General features: G+C 49.3%; 1 protein-coding gene across 1 annotated transcript in view; it reads right to left on the bottom strand.

Moving 5' to 3' along the window:
- Window positions 1–3,069: 3,069 nt before the first annotated feature.
- The window catches only part of FGF11 (fibroblast growth factor 11), a 41,634-nt gene continuing 27,452 nt past the window's right edge, over window positions 3,070–17,251 (bottom strand). The window contains exons 3-5 of the mRNA XM_033169590.1: window positions 16,657–16,760; window positions 4,967–5,165; window positions 3,070–3,255 (exon numbers count right to left, since the gene is read on the bottom strand). Coding sequence (XP_033025481.1) covers window positions 3,134–3,255; window positions 4,967–5,165; window positions 16,657–16,760 — 425 coding nt within the window. The 3' untranslated portion in view covers window positions 3,070–3,133. The remainder of the gene's footprint in view (window positions 3,256–4,966; window positions 5,166–16,656; window positions 16,761–17,251) is intronic.

A 17,251-nucleotide genomic window follows, 5' to 3' on the forward strand; every position in this document is an offset into this window, starting at 1 on the left:
ATTCGAATCCCTCGGTTTGGGCCCTCCTCTCTGGAATATCAGAAAGCAAGCTTGCTCCCTCTCCCGTGATGTCACAGCCTTTCAGATGAATCTATACAACTACAATAAATAAATAAATAAATAAATAAATAAATAAATAAATAAATAAATAAATAAATCCTTCCTTCCAGTAGCACCTTAGAGACCAACTAAGGTGCTACTGGAAGGATTTTTTCATTTTTCATTTTGTTTTGACTATGGCAGAACAACATGGCTACCTACCTGTAACTGGATCTATACAACTACATTTGGGCAGCAGGAGAAAAAAGACGCAGCGATGTGTGTGTGTGTGTGCGTGTGTGTTTGCGCATGGAAGAGATCATTTGCGCACCCCCCCCCAAGAGAAAATCAAGCTCACTCAAAACATTGCACCAGTCAATCGATCCATGAGCTTCCCACTGGCCCTACACACTGCCCACTGGTGGCCAGATGGGGAATTGCTCCCGTGCTGCCTTTTCCTTTTTCTGGGCAGCTGACGCCCCCTTGTGGCCACACCTTGCAAAGACACCGTTGCGACCCTGCTGGTTCCTCAGCAGAGAATTTCCTGAGTTCTCTTGAACCCTGTAGCCATTGGACAGGAGGGGATGAGGAGAGGGTGTCGGTCTGGTTTCTGGGCGGCAGCGGGTGCCTGGGACACCTATGGCTCTGGCTGGGCGCGGCCACTGCCAGAAGGAAGACGAGATAGGTAGTCACTGCCGCCTATGGCTCATTAAAGCGTGGGGCCTGATCGTGGAATCGTAGGGTCGGGACACCCCGAAGGGCATCTAGCCCAACCCGCTGCGGGGCAGGTCCCGCGTGCAAAGAATCCCCTGGATATCCCATTTGTTGGTCCCTTCCTGCTCTCTGTTGGCTGGACAGAGGTCGGATCTCTCTTTTAAACATGGCTCGGTAAGGATGGAGCAGGGCGAGGCGAATTTGGTACCCGGGGCCAAGGGGTGTGGGAAAGGCATTGCGGAACCCAGGCCCGGCTTTCTGGAAGAGGGTCTAATGCAGCCTGGCGCCCCAGATGTTAATGGACTATTCCCATGGGAGTTGTAGTCTAAACAGCACCTGGAGGGCGCCAGGTTGGAGAAGGATGGTCTAGTGGTTTCTGGGCTGTGAACCCGAGACCCCAGGGCTTTTTTGTGGGGGGGGGGCAGCTTAGCTCAGTGGCTGTGTGGAATTAGAACATGCGTCCGTGGATGGGCAGGAGGGGAGGGGGAATGGGGAACAGGAGACCCCCCCCGTTCTCTAGCAGGGATCGGAGTTGGAAGGGGCACCCCAAAGGTCATCTAGCCCAACCCCCTGCAACGGTCCCCGGGTCCTTTTTCTGGAAGACAAACACAGGGCAATGCGAGATGCATTTTAAAAAACTATCCCACATCCATCCACTCCCCACCCTAGAGACCCCTCCGAACCCCTTCCCCGAACCCCACAAGTATTAATAAATGCTACCCCCCACCCCCTCGCAGAACACGGGTTCGAATTGGCTTATCCCCCCAACCCCCCTCAGTCTCGTTCATTTATGGCCTGTTGAAATCCTGAAATCGGATTGGAGTATGGCGAATCTGGGCTCAGGGATGCAGGAGGAGGAGGAGACAGGGTTGGGGTGTCAAAATGGCGGTGGGTTTTTTTGGGGGGCGGGCGCAGAGTTTTATGGCATGCACCCTCCCCCGAGTTATTGGCTATTTGTTCCCCAATAAGGTCCATGCGCCAGGAAGATCACCGCGATGTTGCAAATTATTTTGGGGGTGTCCAGATTGCGACCCCCCCCCTTGCAGGCCAGTATGACAATGTCGCCACTCAGTGGCCAAATATGGTCATTGCATTTTCTTCTTTTGCAGTGGAAGCTGGGAGAACGCCCCTTGGCGTGCTCCGTGAATGCAATGTCGCCATCCGGTGGCCAGAACGGGGTATGACACACGCAGGCTGCAAAATGTTCTTGGTTCCTGATAGGGCAATGTCGTCCCCCGGTGGCTGAAATCGGCAATACAGTCTTCTTGCTGAAGAACGCCGGGAAACGGAAATGTAGTCCTTTGCGTCACGAGTGTCCGGAATTGGAATTGCGAATTGTTTTTTGGTTGGGGGGGACAGTCATTGCGTTTTTCATTTTAAAAAAGTGCCAACAGTGAAATCCCACAAACAAAGAAAAAGATTCCCCTTATTTTCGTTTAAATTACTCCAATAGAACAAGAGTTTAGATGGTTTCGCTTTGAAGGCTTCTCCCCAGTTTTTCCATCCTGGGACCTTCCGGGGGCAGAAGATTAAACCAAGAGTCAACGCACTGCCTCTCCCCCCTCCCACCCCCCGAGGAATCCCATATAACCAACTATCATTCACCAATCCTAAAAGACCAGCAGTGAAATCTATATACATCCCGCAACGATTCCAGATGGGAGAATGTCACCCCCCGGTGGCTGAAAAGGGGATAGCACAGTTGTCACGAAATCGAAAAGCTCCCCCTCCCCTCCAACCCCTTACCCCCCACCCCCCAGAGTAGGAAACTGTGTCATTTTCCATTGGCTCTTAGAAGAACGTCAACACACTTCTTTTAAAAACGCTTCGCATTCTCCTTCTCCCTGAAGTTGTGCCGTCGGCCCCGGCGAAGCGAAGAGACATCCTCGCCACGCCATTTTGGAAGACTGCTGTAGATCGTTTTTTAAATCCCTGACAAGACGCAACAACTTCTGCAATAGGGAGGCCGAAAGCCCCCCCCACAGTGGATTTGTCACAGTTTGGAAGAAGAAGATGAAAAATCCCGGCGTCGCAATGTCGTCCCCTTGTGGCCGGTGGCCGTATTGCACCCGTAAGCGCGAAATGGAAGACTTCCTCTGCGTTATTATTTTTTTTCCTCGTCCCAAGTCGGCGGCCGACGACGGAAGACCTCCTCCTTTCCCGGCTGGATCCTGTTGGGGTCCAAAGTCCCGCAGAGGAGGAAGACGGCGAGAGAGAAGGGGAAACACATCCTGAGAGAAAATGGAAGATCAGTGAAGGTGTGTTTGGGAAGGTGTTTCTTGGCCGTCTCAGAGGTGTGTGAGGGTGGGGGTGTGTGCAGGCGGCTTGCACGGGGGCAGTGGGGGGTGGAGGAGAAGGGGCACCCCCCCATTCCTCGGGGCTACGTGGCTTCCGCCTTGGAGATCTCTTTGATGGGCGCGGCCGGGGCCCCAGCCTCCTCTGCCTTCTTCGCCAGGGCCGGCTCGACCACGTTGTGTAAGGAAGGCTCGCGATACAAGGCCACTGCGGAGGAAGAAAGGGGGCAGGGATTAAAACCGGGTCGGACTACAATTCCCATCAGCGCCCAGTCGCGGGGAACCAGAGCAGCCCCCCACGCGAAGGAAGACCTCGTCCGGGCTCCCGCCAGTTCTCTTAGCCGCCCTGTCGCATGCCTCTTTGGGCAAAGGGGCCAGAGCCGTGTGGCGTGCGGTTAAACCGCGGAACTCCCCGCCACAGGAGGCGGAGGCGGCCACCAAAATTGGCAAATTCGTTGGAGAGCAGAGGGCTATCGATGGCTGTCAGAGGCAGCGATGCTCTTGTACAGAAACCGAGCCTGCTCCATGTTTCATGAGAGAACCATTTGGAGATGGCTCTCCGATCTCCACTTTTCGAGGCTAAACACCCCCAACTCCTTCCACTGTTCCTCTTTCATCGCCCCTGGTCATCCTTCCAGCTCGCCCGTTTCCTCCTTCGTGCAATAAACCAAGAGTCCCGTGGCTCGAAAACCGGACCAATCCTAGCCTGTTTGCCACGCTACGGTAATTCTGGTTTACTCACGAGTAAGCAGCGAGGTTGGCCAGCTGCGGAGAAAGTCTAGACTGGATCCCTGATGGAAGGAGGAAATGGGCCGGATTAAGGTTTGATGAGGCCCTGAGCTACTGAAGGTAAAGGGGCCCTTTATATGTCCAGCCGTCCTTTGTCAACAACAAATGGTCACTGTTTTTTGTGTTGAATATATGCTATATGGTCATTTATGGCCCTCATACCTGTAGGTATCTAAAGCCATTTGCACATGTTGCCGTGCAACCAATCCATGCAGAATGTAGGCACCCTATATATAAGGGTAAAGGGATCCCTGACCATTAGGTCCAGTCGTGTCCGACTCTGGGGTTGTGGTGCTCATCTCGCTTTACTGGCCATGGGAGCCGGCGTACAGCTTCCGGGTCATGTGGGCAGCAGGACTAAGCTGCTTCTGGCGAACCAGAGCAGCGCACGGAAACGGCGTTTACCTTCCCACCTATTGATCTACTTGCACTTTTGACGTGCTTTCAAACTGCTAGGTTGGCAGGAGCTGGGACCGAGCAACGGGAGCTCACCCCGTCATTGCAGGGATTCGAACCGCCGACCTTCTCATCGGCAAGCCCTAGGCTCTGTGGTTTAACCCACAGCGCAACCCGCGTCCCATACCCTATATATAGAAAGGAGCAAACCAGTGATATTTTAGGGAGCAGGCTAGCAGGCAGGGCCCATGACTTACATCCTAGGAGCCTACAAAACACAAAACCCTGTTGCTGAATGTATTTGTTTTTTTATCTTACATTTTGGAAATGTACATCCAGATTTCCCCCCCTTTAATTTCTTGGGGTCCCCCAAAAGAGTGGGGCCCTAAGCTACGGCTTGTTTAGCTTATACGTAAATCTGGCACTGGCCCTCTGCACCCTGTCCTGAGTGACCATCGTCTCTTCCTGACCAGTAAGATTCAGCGTCCGTTTCTCGGGACTCTCTCAGCTAGGCATCTGAAATACCCCTTTTTTAATTATTATTTGCATCCGAAGCAACTGGGAGGAAGATACAAGGACAGACTGGCTCAGAGGAAGGCTGGGAGCAGACCGGAGCTTTTCTTCACAACTGTGCAAGAGATCATGTGCGCCGGGAGCAGAGGCAACGCCAGAGATCACTCGCACGGCAAAGATACCCAAGGCTTTCTCTCCCAAACGCCCCCCCCCCGCCTCACCTTCCAGCAGTTTTGGGAGGAAGTGGGCGGCGGCTTTGGTCTTCTTGACCCGATTTCCCTTCATCACCTGCCCATCCTTGTTGATGCCCAGGTACCACGACCGCCCTGACTCCCTCTGCCGGTAGAGCGTCGAGGAATACATGACGTAATAGTTCTCAAAGACGCACTCCTTGAAACGGCACTCGGCGGTGAAGTGAGTCTGCAGGGGGGGAGAGAGGTTTATTATATTCATTGATTTAAAAAAAAGACATTCACCGTATTTTCCTGTGTATAAGACTCGGTTTCTAAACCAAAAAAATAGGTTTGAAATTGGGGCTCGTCTGATACACGGGTAGTGCTGAGGGGTGTTTTCTCAATTTGGAGACCCCCCCAAAAGGGGGCGTCTTATAGATGGGGGCGCGGGTGGCGCTGTGGTCTAAACCACTGAGTGTAGGGCTTGCTGATCAGAAGGTCGGCGGTTCGAATCCCTGCCACGGGGTGAGCTCCCGTCGCTCTATCCCAGCTCCTGCCCACCTAGCAGTTCGAAAGCACGTCAAAAGCGCAAGTAGATAAATAGGTACCGCTCCGGCGGGAAGGTAAACGGCGTTTCCGTGCGCTGCTCTGGTTCCCCAGAAGCGGCTTAGTCATGCTGGCCACATGACCCAGAAGCTGTCTGCAGACAAACGCCAGCTCCCTCGGCCAGTAAAGCGAGATGAACGCCACAACCCCAGAGTCGTCCACGACTGGACCTAATGGTCAGGGGTCCCTTTACCTTTACCTATACATGGGGGTGTCTTATACACAGAAAAATATGGTACGTACTGCTCTATATAAATATGTAGCAGTGGGTGTGCAGGGGTTAAGAGAAAGACCAGGGTTCGAATCTCGCTACGAAGCTCGCCGAATGACCCTGGGCCAACCTGAGCTACATGGCAGGGTTGTTGTGGCTGGGGCAAACCAGACGGAAGGGCGAGGTACAAATATAATAATAATAATAATAATAATAATAATAATAATAGGTGGCTTACAAATGCTATGAATAAATAAAGGAAATTGCAGCTGCTTACAACCATTGTACATAAAACCATATGATAAAAACCATATCGAAAGTTAAAAACAGAAATCAGCTAGCCATTGTGCCAATACAGTGGTTCCTTGGTACTCAAACAACTTGGAACCCAAACACTGCAAACCTGGAAGTAAGTGTTATGGTTTGCAAACGTTTTCTAGAAGCTGAACATGCTCCGTTTTGAGTGTTATGCTGGGGTCTGTCTGTTTTTGCTATCTATTTTGCGTTTGTGTGTACGTGCGACTGTGTGGAACCCAGTTCAGCTACTGATGGACTGTGTGACTGCAGTACATTGATTATTGCTTTCATTTTATGGATCAATGGCCTCGTTAGATAGCACAATCCGTGTTAAATGGCTGTTTTAGGGGTCGTTTTTAAAAGTCTGGAACGGACCAATCCGTTTCGCATTACTTTCCATGGGAAAGCGCGCCTTGGTTTTGGAACGCTTTGGTTTTGGAACGGACTTCCAGAACAGATTAAGTTTGAGAACCAAGGTACCGCTGTATTTATTCTTAACCGCTTGCCTAGGCCTGGCAGAATAGAAAAGTTTTCAGTGGGCATTTAATTTTTTTTTTATAATAATATTTATTAAAAATTTTAAACAATCACAACACAAACACACAAAAAACAAAAAAACAAAACTACACAAACAAAACATTTTGCAAAAATAAAAACAAATATATTCTCTTATTAAAAATATCAATTTTCTTCACATCTTTAATTGGACTTCCCCCTGTTTCCCCTTATTGCGTCCCTTACCAAACATTTTACGTAACTTCCCAATTTAACTCAATCACATTTTTTTAAAAAACTTATCTTTCAAAGAAAAAAAAACTTTTTCTAAATTCTAAATACTATTCTATTCTCTTCTAACATTCAAATCATTTAAATCTAATTATATAAATGACAGCCTATCCTTTTTCTTCAATACACCTAATTTTAAATCTTACAATATTCTTTTATATACAATTTAAATTTTCCCCATTCTTTCTCCACCGCTTCGTCTCTCTGGTCACGGATTCAGTGGGCATTTAAAAGTTGGCCCTGACGCTGCCTGCTGAATTTCTATTGGCAGGGAGTTCCACAGGCTGATGACACTAAACCCTTGATTTTTTTGTGATTCCTGCATTGCAGGGGGTTGGACTAGAGGACCTTTCAGCTCTACAACACCTGTATATTGATGGTGCTGCATAAGAAAACGCTTTATTTCATCACTGAGAACAATCAAACAAAATGCAACATATCTATATACAACAGATCAACAATTAAAACGTATATATTAAAAAAAATCAACTGTTTTGAAAGCATTATAAATCCCTCCAGATCTCTTGGAGGAAATGTAATAAAATACCACCCCGAAAAGAGAAAGACACACCCCCCCCCCAAAATACCACCCCATTTGGGCAAACACTGGCTTGTTTGGACAGCTGCCTGCCACTAGGTGGCGCTGCCCAACACCAAATGGACACCCTTATGAGATCACCCGCAGTATTCGTGGGGGTCTCTCCAGGATACCTGGGTCCGCATCCCAGAATCGTGAGGCTGAAGGCGCCAACGGATCCATAACGTTAATGAGAGCAAAGTGTCCCGGCAGAGCCCGCACCCCAGCTACTTTTTATTCTCCCCCCCCCAAAGCCGCCAGCCGCCATCATTTTCACTGCCAAATTTCTTCAGAGCTGTTTAATTGGCATTAAAAGGGCGTCTTAAGGACCCGCCAAGAGATCTGTGGGGGAGGGAGGAGGAAAAATCCCTCCTGAGAGATTTCTGCAAGGATCAGGGAGCAGGGAAAAGGAGATGGGGGTATTTAACCCCACAGATCCCCGGCCTATCTCCTTTTTGCAGCCTTTTAGCATTTTCCTTTCCCCAATTCTTCTAACTGATTTTCCATAATTTTTTTTTTAAACAAATTGTGACCAAATTAATACGAATTAAAAAGCTGACATCCCACCCACCCCCCTTTTGCCCCTCTAGTTTCCTTCCCCTTTTGCTGTTTCCAGCGTAATAATAATAATAATAATAATAATAATAATAATTTATTATTTGTACCCCGCCCCTCTGGCTGGGTCTCCCCAGCCACTCTGGGCGGCTTCCACCAAACATTAAAATACATTTAAAATATCACAGTTTAAAAACTTCCCTAAACAGGGCTTTGTTGTTGTTCAGTCGTTCAGTCGTGTCCGACTCTTCGTGACCCCATGGACCAGAGCACGCCAGGCACGCCTATCCTTCACTGCCTCTCGCAGTTTGGCCAAACTCATGTTAGTAGCTTCAAGAACACTGTCCAACCATCTCATCTTCTGTCGTCCCCTTCTCCTTGTGCCCTCCATCTTTCCCAACATCAGGGTCTTTTCTAGGGATTCTTCTCTTCTCATGAGGTGGCCAAAGTACTGGAGCCTCAACTTCAGGATCTGTCCTTCTAGTGAGTACTCAGGGCTGATTTCTTTGAGAATGGATAGGTTTGATCTTCTTGCAGTCCATGGGACTCTCAAGAGTCTCCTCCAGCACCATAATTCAAAAGCATCAATTCTTCGGCGATCAGCCTTCTTTATGGTCCAGCTCTCACTTCCGTACATTACTACTGGGAAAACCATAGCTTTAACTATACGGACCTTTGTCGGCAAGGTGATGTCTTTGCTTTTTAAGATGCTGTCTAGGTTTGTCATTGCTTTTCTCCCAAGAAGCAGGCGTCTTCTAATTTCGTGACTGCTGTCACCATCTGCAGTGATCATGGAACCCAAGAAAGTGAAATCTCTCACTGCCTCCATTTCTTCCCCTTCTATTTGCCAGGAGGTGATGGGACCAGTGGCCATGATCTTAGTTTTTTTGATGTTGAGCTTCAGACCATATTTTGCGCTCTCCTCTTTCACCCTCATTAAAAGGTTCTTTAATTCTTCCTCACTTTCTGCCATTAAGGTAGTATCATCAGCATATCTGAGGTTGTTGATATTTTTTCCGGCAATCTTAATTCCGGTTGGGGATTCATCCAGTCCAGCCTTTCGCATGATGAATTCTGCATATAAGTTAAATAAGCAGGGAGACAATATACAGCCTTGTCGTACTCCTTTCCCAATTTTGAACCAATCAGTTGTTCCATATCCAGTTCTAACTGTAGCTTCTTGTCCCACATAGAGATTTCTCAGGAGGCAAATAAGGTGATCCGGCACTCCCATTTCTTTAAGAACTTGCCATAGTTTGCTGTGGTCAACACAGTCAAATGCTTTTGCATAATCAATGAAGCAGAAGTAGATGTTTTTCTGGAACTCTCTGGCTCTCTCCATAATCCAGCGCATGTTTGCAATTTGGTCTCTGGTTCCTCTGCCCCTTCGAAATCCAGCTTGCACTTCTGGGAGTTCTCGGTCCACATACTGCTTAAGCCTGCCTTGTAGAATTTTAAGCATAACCTTGCTAGCGTGTGAAATGAGCGCAATTGTGCGGTAGTTGGAGCATTCTTGGCACTGCCCTTCTTTGGGATTGGGATGTAGACTGATCTTCTCCAATCCTCTGGCCACTGCTGAGTTTTCCAAACTTGCTGGCATATTGAGTGCAGCACCTTAACAGCATCCTCTTTTAAAATTTTAAATAGTTCAGCTGGAATATCATCACTTCCACTGGCCTTGTTGTTAGCGAGGCTTTCTAAGGCCCATTTGACTTCACTCTCCAGGATGTCTGGCTCAAGGTCAGCAACCACATTACCTGGGGTGTATGAGACCTCCATGTCTTTCTGGTATAATTCCTCTGTGTATTCTTGCCACCTCTTCTTGATGTCTTCTGCTTCTGTTAGGTCCTTTCCACTTTTGTCCTTTATTGTGGTAATCTTTGTACGAAATGTTCCTTTCATATCTCCAATTTTCTTGAATAAATCTCTGGTTTTTCCCATTCTGTTATTTTCCTCTATTTCTTTGCATTGCTCGTTTAGAAAGGCCCTCTTGTCTCTCCTTGCTATTCTTTGGAAATCTGCATTCAATTTCCTGTATCTTTCACGATCTCCTTCGCATTTTGCTTGTCTTCTCTCCCCCGCTATTTGTAAGGCCTCATTGGACAGCCACTTTGCTTTCTTGCATTTCTTTTTCATTGGGATGGTTTTCGTTGCTGTCTCCTGTATAATGTTACGAGCCTCCATCCACAGTTCTTCAGGTACTCTATCCACCAAATCTAAATCCTTGAACCTGTTCTTCACTTCAACTGTGTATTCATAAGGAATTTGATTTAGATTGAATCTTACTGGCCCAGTGGTTTTTCCTACTTTCTTCAGTTTAAGCTGGAATTTTGCTATAAGAAGCTGATGATCTGAGCCACAGTCAGCTCCAGGTCTTGTTTTTGCTGAGTGTATAGAGCTTCTCCATCTTTGGCTGCAGAGAATATAATCAATCTGATTTCGATGTTGCCCATCTGGTGATGTCCATGTGTAGAGTCGTCTCTTGTGTTGTTGGAAAAGAGTGTTTGTGATGACCAGCTTGTTCTCTTGACAGAACTCTATTAGCCTTTGCCCTGCTTCATTTTGATCTCCAAGGCCAAACTTGCCAGTTGTTCCTTTTATCTCTTGACTCCCTACTTTAGCATTCCAATCCCCTATAATGAGAAGAACATCCTTCTTTGGTGTCATTTCTATAAGGTGTTGTAAGTCTTCATAGAATTTGTCAATTTCAGTTTCTTCAGCACTGGTAGTTGGTGCATAAACTTGGATTACTGTGATGTTAAAAGGACTGCCTTGGATTCGTATCGAGATCATTCTATCATTTTTGAAATTGCATCCCAGTACAGCTTTCGCCACTCTTTTGTTGACTATGAGGGCCACTCCATTTCTTTACGGGATTCCTGCCCACAGTAGTAGATATGATAGTCATCCGAACTGAATTCGCCCATTCCTGTCCATTTTAGTTCACTGATGCCTAGGATGTCAATGTTTATTCTTGCCATCTCATTTTTTACCACATCCAGCTTACCAAGGTTCATGGTTCTTACATTCCAGGTTCCTATGCAATACTTTTCTTTACAGCATTGGACTTTCCTTTCGCTTCCAGGCATATCCGCAACTGAGTGTCCTTTCGGCTTTGGCCCAGCCGCTTCATCAGCTCTGGATCTACTTGTACTTGTCCTCCGCTCTTCCCCAGTAGCAAGTTGGACGCCTTCCGACCTGAGGGGCTCATCTTCCAGCGTCATATCTTTTATATGCCTGTTGTCTTTGTCCATGGAGTTTTCTTGGCAGGGATACTGGAGTGGGTTGCCAGTTCCTTCTCCAGGTGGATCACGTTTGGTCCAAACTCTCCGCTATGACCTGTCCATCTTGACCTGTCCATAGCTTCCCTGAGTAATTCAAGCCCCTTCGCCACGACAAGGCAGTGATCCATGAAGGGGTAAACAGGGCTGCCTTCAGGTATTTTCTGAATGTCAGGTACGAATGATACGTTTTCCAACCTTCATTGCAAAGTTTCAGCCCCTCTCCCTACACGTCACGGAGACTTTTATACATTTCTTATCACCTGCCCTCAAAGCAGTCGAGCAGATTAAATCTTCCTTTACGTATCTATAATAATCATTAATCGATTTTAAAAAAACATCCCTCTTCCGGTAGCTCTTGAATAATCCTATTCCCTCCCAGGCAGAATTATTGGATGGTGGCAGGGAACCTCAGTCCTGGGTGCAGAATGTGGCCCTTCAAGTATTGCTTTCTGGCCCTCGGGAGCCTCCCCAGGCCACGCCCCCTGTCCCCAAGCCACACCCCTCTCTGCTCCTGATTGGCACCTCCCTTAAGTGTCCCCCCCCCAAAAAACCTGGGCTTAATCTCTGACCCCGGGACAGAGAGGGGCATGTCAAGAGAGAATTCATATTCATGGCCCCACCCACTTTTGCCTTTGGCTCCGCCCACCACAAGCAAACGGCCCTTGCGAGCCTTCTGGGAAGGGAATGCGGCCCTCCAGCTGAAAGGTCCCCGAGGCGTCGGGAGAGCCGCCGCCACGCTCATGTTCCTGGCCGCCGTGAGAATCGGATGCTGGACTGGTTGGACCTCTTTGGTGCGAGGTTAAACGGTGGAACTCACTGCCACAGGAGGCAGGGACGGCCGCCAGCCTGAGTGGCTTTAAAAGAGGAAAATTCATAGAGGAAGATGCTATCGATGGCTGCTATCGACAGATCGGACGTGGGAGCTTCTGCATGCCAAGCAGATGCTCAGATGCTGAGCTGCGGCCTTTCTCCTAAGGTTCTAGTCCTCATGCTTCTGAACGAAGGCCTGGTTTACAAACACGGGGTGCTGCCTGTCAATGAGCCACTCCTTCGGTCCCTCTAGTCCAGGGCCGTGGAACCGGCTCCCTTGCAGGGTGACAGACACCCCCCCCTTCCTTGGGGGTTTCTAAGACGAGGTTGGATGGCTGTCTGTCTGTCTGTCCTGTACCAGGTAGATTCAAACCTTGGCTCCCGAACGCCTCTGTTTTGGAACATTTCGGCTCCCGAACGCTGAAAACCCAGAAGTAAGTGTTCCGGTTTCCGAACGTTTCTCTGCTTGAGTGCAGAACACGCCTGCAACCAATTGGAAACTGCGCTTCGGTTGTTGGACATTTTGGGAGCCGAAAGGGCTTCCGGAACGGATTACGTCCGACAACCGAGATTCGACTGTATGCACAAATTCGCTATGTACAAATGTGGACTTCCCATTTAACCATATCTGGAATTCATTTTCATAAATACCCTATGAGGTTAAGGTCTGGTTAACTACTAAACCCCCCCCTTTTTTTTACACAATTTCTTGTCGTCGTCGTTCTGCTTTGTTTTCGACATGCATAATATTATTGTTTCTTCGAATCATAGAGTTGGAAGAGACCACAAGGGCCATCCAGCCCAACACCCTTCTTTTCTTCCGCCTTTTCAGTCCACTTGTAACTTTGTACATTTTTGATGATGTCCGTGTATATAACGCCCCCCCCCCCAGCTGATATTCCTGCCTTGGATTATTGTATTTTAATATTTTGTTGGAAGCCACCCAGAGTGGCTGGGGAAGCCCGGCCAGATGGACAGGGTATAAATAATAAATAATTATTATTATTATTATTATTATTATTATTATTATTACAGTAGGGGGTTGGGCTAGATGACCCTCGGGGGGTCCCTTCCAACTCAGCAAGGGTTTTTTGTCCGCACTGACTGGCAGCAGCGGCTTCCCAGGGCAACAGGCCGGGAATATTCAGCAGCTGGGGACTAAAGTGGGCTATCCCATTCAGATGGGTGGGGTGTAAGTTGTTGTTGTTGTTGTTGTTGTTGTTGTTGTTGTTGTCGTCGTCGTCGTCGTCATCCCATTCAGATGGGTGGGGTGTAAGTTGTTGTTGTTGTTGTTGTTGTTCTTCTTCTTCTTCTTCTTCTTCTTCTTCTTCATCATCATCATCATCATCTTCATCTTCTTCTTCATCATCATCATCTTCTTCATCATCATCTTCATCTTCATCATCATCATCATCTTCTTCTTCATCATCATCTTCTTCTTCATCATCATCATCTTCTTCTTCATCTTCTTCTTCTTCATCATCATCATCACCTTCTTCATCTTCATCATCATCATCTTCTTCTTCTTCTTCTTCTTCTTCATCTTCTTCTTCTGCATGCCAAGCAGGTGCTCTAAAACCCCTGGCCTCCAAATGCACAGTGCATACAGGAGAACAGTGAGCTCAGCCTGCCTCCATGCCTCTGCGCATCGCCTTCCCTCGCCTCTCCTTATGCGCTTATTTTCTCTTCATTTGGGGGGTGGTGGTGTCCCGAGAGCCTCTTTCTCCCTCTCCCCGGCTGTGCCGCCCCTCCTTCTCCTGCCCCCTCGCCTGCTGCCTGCCTGCCCTCCGTCCCTCCGTCCCTCCGTCCCCCCCTCTCCCTCGCTCTTGCAAACCCGAGCAGCAGCGAGGCATCACTTTGTGCCAGCCTCATCTTTTCTGACAGCCACCATCTTCCCAGGGAAAACTCCTTCCCTGTCAGCTGTTCCACGTTCCCCGCCGGATCGGGGTCACCTCTCCAGGCGGCGGATAAATGATTCATCGCGCGCGCCCCCCCAACCCTCGCTGCCTCCCCCCCCAGCCCCCTGCCTGCTATCTCCCCTGCTATCCAAACTCCCTCTCCGTTTTCGGCACGGGGACCCCCCCCCAAAAAAAACGCCACCCCTCCGAGGCGGTCGCTGCCAGGAATTTGCCCACAGATGCATCGCTTGGCCACAAGGGTGGGGGGGTCACGGCGCCTTGGCATCTGCCGGGCCTGAGGACGAGGGAGGGGCACCCAGAGGAAGGTCGGCCGACCCTGGCAGCCGGCCGCCTTTTAGAAAAGACACTGTTTTATCTCTGAGGGTGAGCGCATTTTGAAGCACATCCACATTCCAAGCACATGATTTGCTCTCTTCAATGAACCCCTGGGAACTGTAGTACCCTGGGAACTGTAGTACCCTGGCGCCCTTGGCTAACGGCGGCTCCTCCCGGGATTGTTTTTTTGTAGGAATGCCCTGTGCTCTGCAGCCGAGTGTTGGAAGATTAGAGGCAGATGGAAGGAAGTGCTGGTACGTTGTTAAACTGTGGAACTCACTGCCACAGGAAGCTGTGCTGCCCCCCCACAGGTGCTTTGAAAGAGGATGCTCTGTGAATATCTTGGTCCATCACGGTTGGTATGTCTTCTTCTGCCTGGGCAGTGCGTTGCTGGCCTGTTCCCATTCCCAGCAGCCCTCTCTGGCGCTCAGTCGGTAGAGCACGAGCCTCTTCAACGCAGGGTCCTGGGTTCGAGCCCCACATTGGGCTAAAGATTCCTGCATTGCAGAGGGTTGGACTAGATGGCCCTCAGGGGTCCCTTCCGACGCTGCCGTTCTGCGATTTTCTCAGCATGGGTTGATCTGCAAACGGGTCTCTGGGTTTCAAGGCAGGGAGGGGTTTCTTTTTGCACAGCCACCCGTGAAACGAATCATGTACAGTAATTATTCCCCAGGGAGGGGAATACTTTCTCTCTCTCTCTCTCTGAACTGCAATTAGCGGCTGGCCTCTTTAATGAGGCCTCTGGAGAGAGAATTCCCTGACCCCAATTGGAAGAGAGCGCAGTGGTTCCCCAACCCCACATCCGACCCCCTCGCCACCTGCCTGGGCCCATCAAGCTCTCTCTTGGTCGGCCGCCCCAGCCCTTGAGCTCTGCCAACCCTCTTGACCCCCACTGGGGGCTTGGCAAAATAACCAGAAGTGTCACAGAGTGTGTGGGGCTGCTGGAGCGGTTCCTACCTGTGGGGTTTTTTTTTGTGGGGGGACTCCCAGAGCGACCGGGGCCTACCCTGCAGACTCCATCTGCAGGCATCAGTAGTTCCTGCTGGAACCGCAGAAGTGTTGAGTTGGAAGGGCCCCCCAGCGGTCATCTAGTCCAACCCCCGGCAATGCGGGGAATCTCAGCTAAATCATCCATGACAGATGGCCATCCAACCTCTGCTTAAAAACTTCCAAGGAAGGAGAGACCACCACCTCCCCCCGAGGGAGACCATTCTGGCTCTTACGGCCAGGAAATTCTTCCTGAAGTTTGTTGTTGTTGTTGTTGTTCAGTCGTTCAGTCGTGTCCGACTCTTGGTGACCCCATGGACCAGAGCACGCCAGGCACCCCTATCCTTCACTGCCTCTCACAGTTTGGCCAAACTCATGCTAGTTGCTTCGAGAACACTGTCCAACCATCTCGTCCTCTGTCGTCCCCTTCTCCTTGTGCCCTCCATCTTTCCCAACATCAGGGTCTTTTCCAGGGAGTCTTCTCTTCTCATGAGGTGGCCAAAGTACTGGAGCCTCAACTTCAGGATCTGTCCTTCTAGTGAGCACTCAGGGCTGATTTCTTAAGGATGGATAGGTTTGATCTTCTTGCAGTCCATGGACTCTCAAGAGTCTCCTCCAGCACCAGAATTCAAAAGCATCAATTCTTCGGCGATCAGCCTTCTTTATGGTCCAGCTCTCACGTCCGTACATTACTACTGGGAAAACCATAGCTTTAACTATACGGACTTTTGTCGGCAAGGTGATGTCTCTGCTTTTTAAGATGCTGTCTAGGTTTGTCATTGCTTTTCTCCCAAGAAGCAGGCGTCTTTTAATTTCGTGACTGCTGTCACCATCTGCAGTGATCATGGAACCCAAGAAAGTGAAATCTCTCCCTGCCTCCATTTCTTCCCCTTCTATTTGCCAGGAGGTGATGGGAAATTTAATGGGGGGGGTAATGTATCGGAGCAAGCTCACACCATCTAAAACACTTTTCGGAACATAATAAGAGCCTTGCAGGATCAGGCCAGTGGCCCATCTAGTCCAACGTCCTGTTCTCACAGTGGCCAGCCAGATGCCCCAATGAGAAACCTGCAATCGGGATTCGAACACAGGACCAGCCCTCTCCCCTCCTGCATGTTCTGGCAAGTGGCATTTTGCTAGTATTGCTTTCTTCTAACCGCGGAGGCTGAGCACAGCCATCCTGGCTAAGAGCCATCGACAGCCCCCCCTCCTCTGCGAATTGCCCCCCTCCTCTTTTAAAAGCTGTTGGCGGCCCGCCCCCTTCTCCTGCCGCAGGTAGTTCCGCAGTTCAGCTGCACAAAGAAGGTACTTTCTTCCTCCCCGTCCCGAATCTTCCGGCGCCCGTCGGCAGGAGGAATCAACCTCCCCCCCCCGGCCCCCCGGATACTCACAGAGGTATAGAGGTAGCCCTCAGCGTTCATGGCGACGTACTGGCCGGAGTTGGTGCTCTGGATAGCGACCACGCGAAGTCCCACCGGGATCAGGTTGAAGAGGGCTGCAGGGAGAGAGGAAGAAAGATGGCCGCCGTCAACACCCAAATGGAGAGCAGGAATAGGGATCGGGGTGGGGTGGGGGTCAAGGATAGGGGTCAGTAAACAGCCAGATTTACACACACACCCCGCCGCCCACTAGTTGTCAGAAGGCTTTTCTAACTGGGGAGGGGGTGGTTTCCCCAATAAAAACTGCCCGTGTCCATTTCTAACACTTCCCTTTCTCAAGATCCGTTCTTCACACGTGAGATTTGAAAGGAGCTCCTAGTCCTCATGAAAATTCGCCGGCGTCCGAGGGCGAATTCAACCACCAGAATGCGGTTTTCAAAAATTCGCTTCGTTATCTGCTTCCTAAAAATCTACACACGTTGCTCGATTGCAAGGAACCGAGCCGAAACCGTGCAGCGGTTTCCCCAAAAAAGATAAAACAATACAATCATTGGTTTTAAAAAAAAAATGAAACAGTATATTAAAGCTCTCAAAAAAAGTTAAAATG

This window comes from Lacerta agilis, chromosome 14 (genome assembly GCF_009819535.1).
Source record: "Lacerta agilis isolate rLacAgi1 chromosome 14, rLacAgi1.pri, whole genome shotgun sequence".
In the NCBI taxonomy this organism is placed as follows: domain Eukaryota; kingdom Metazoa; phylum Chordata; class Lepidosauria; order Squamata; family Lacertidae; genus Lacerta; species Lacerta agilis.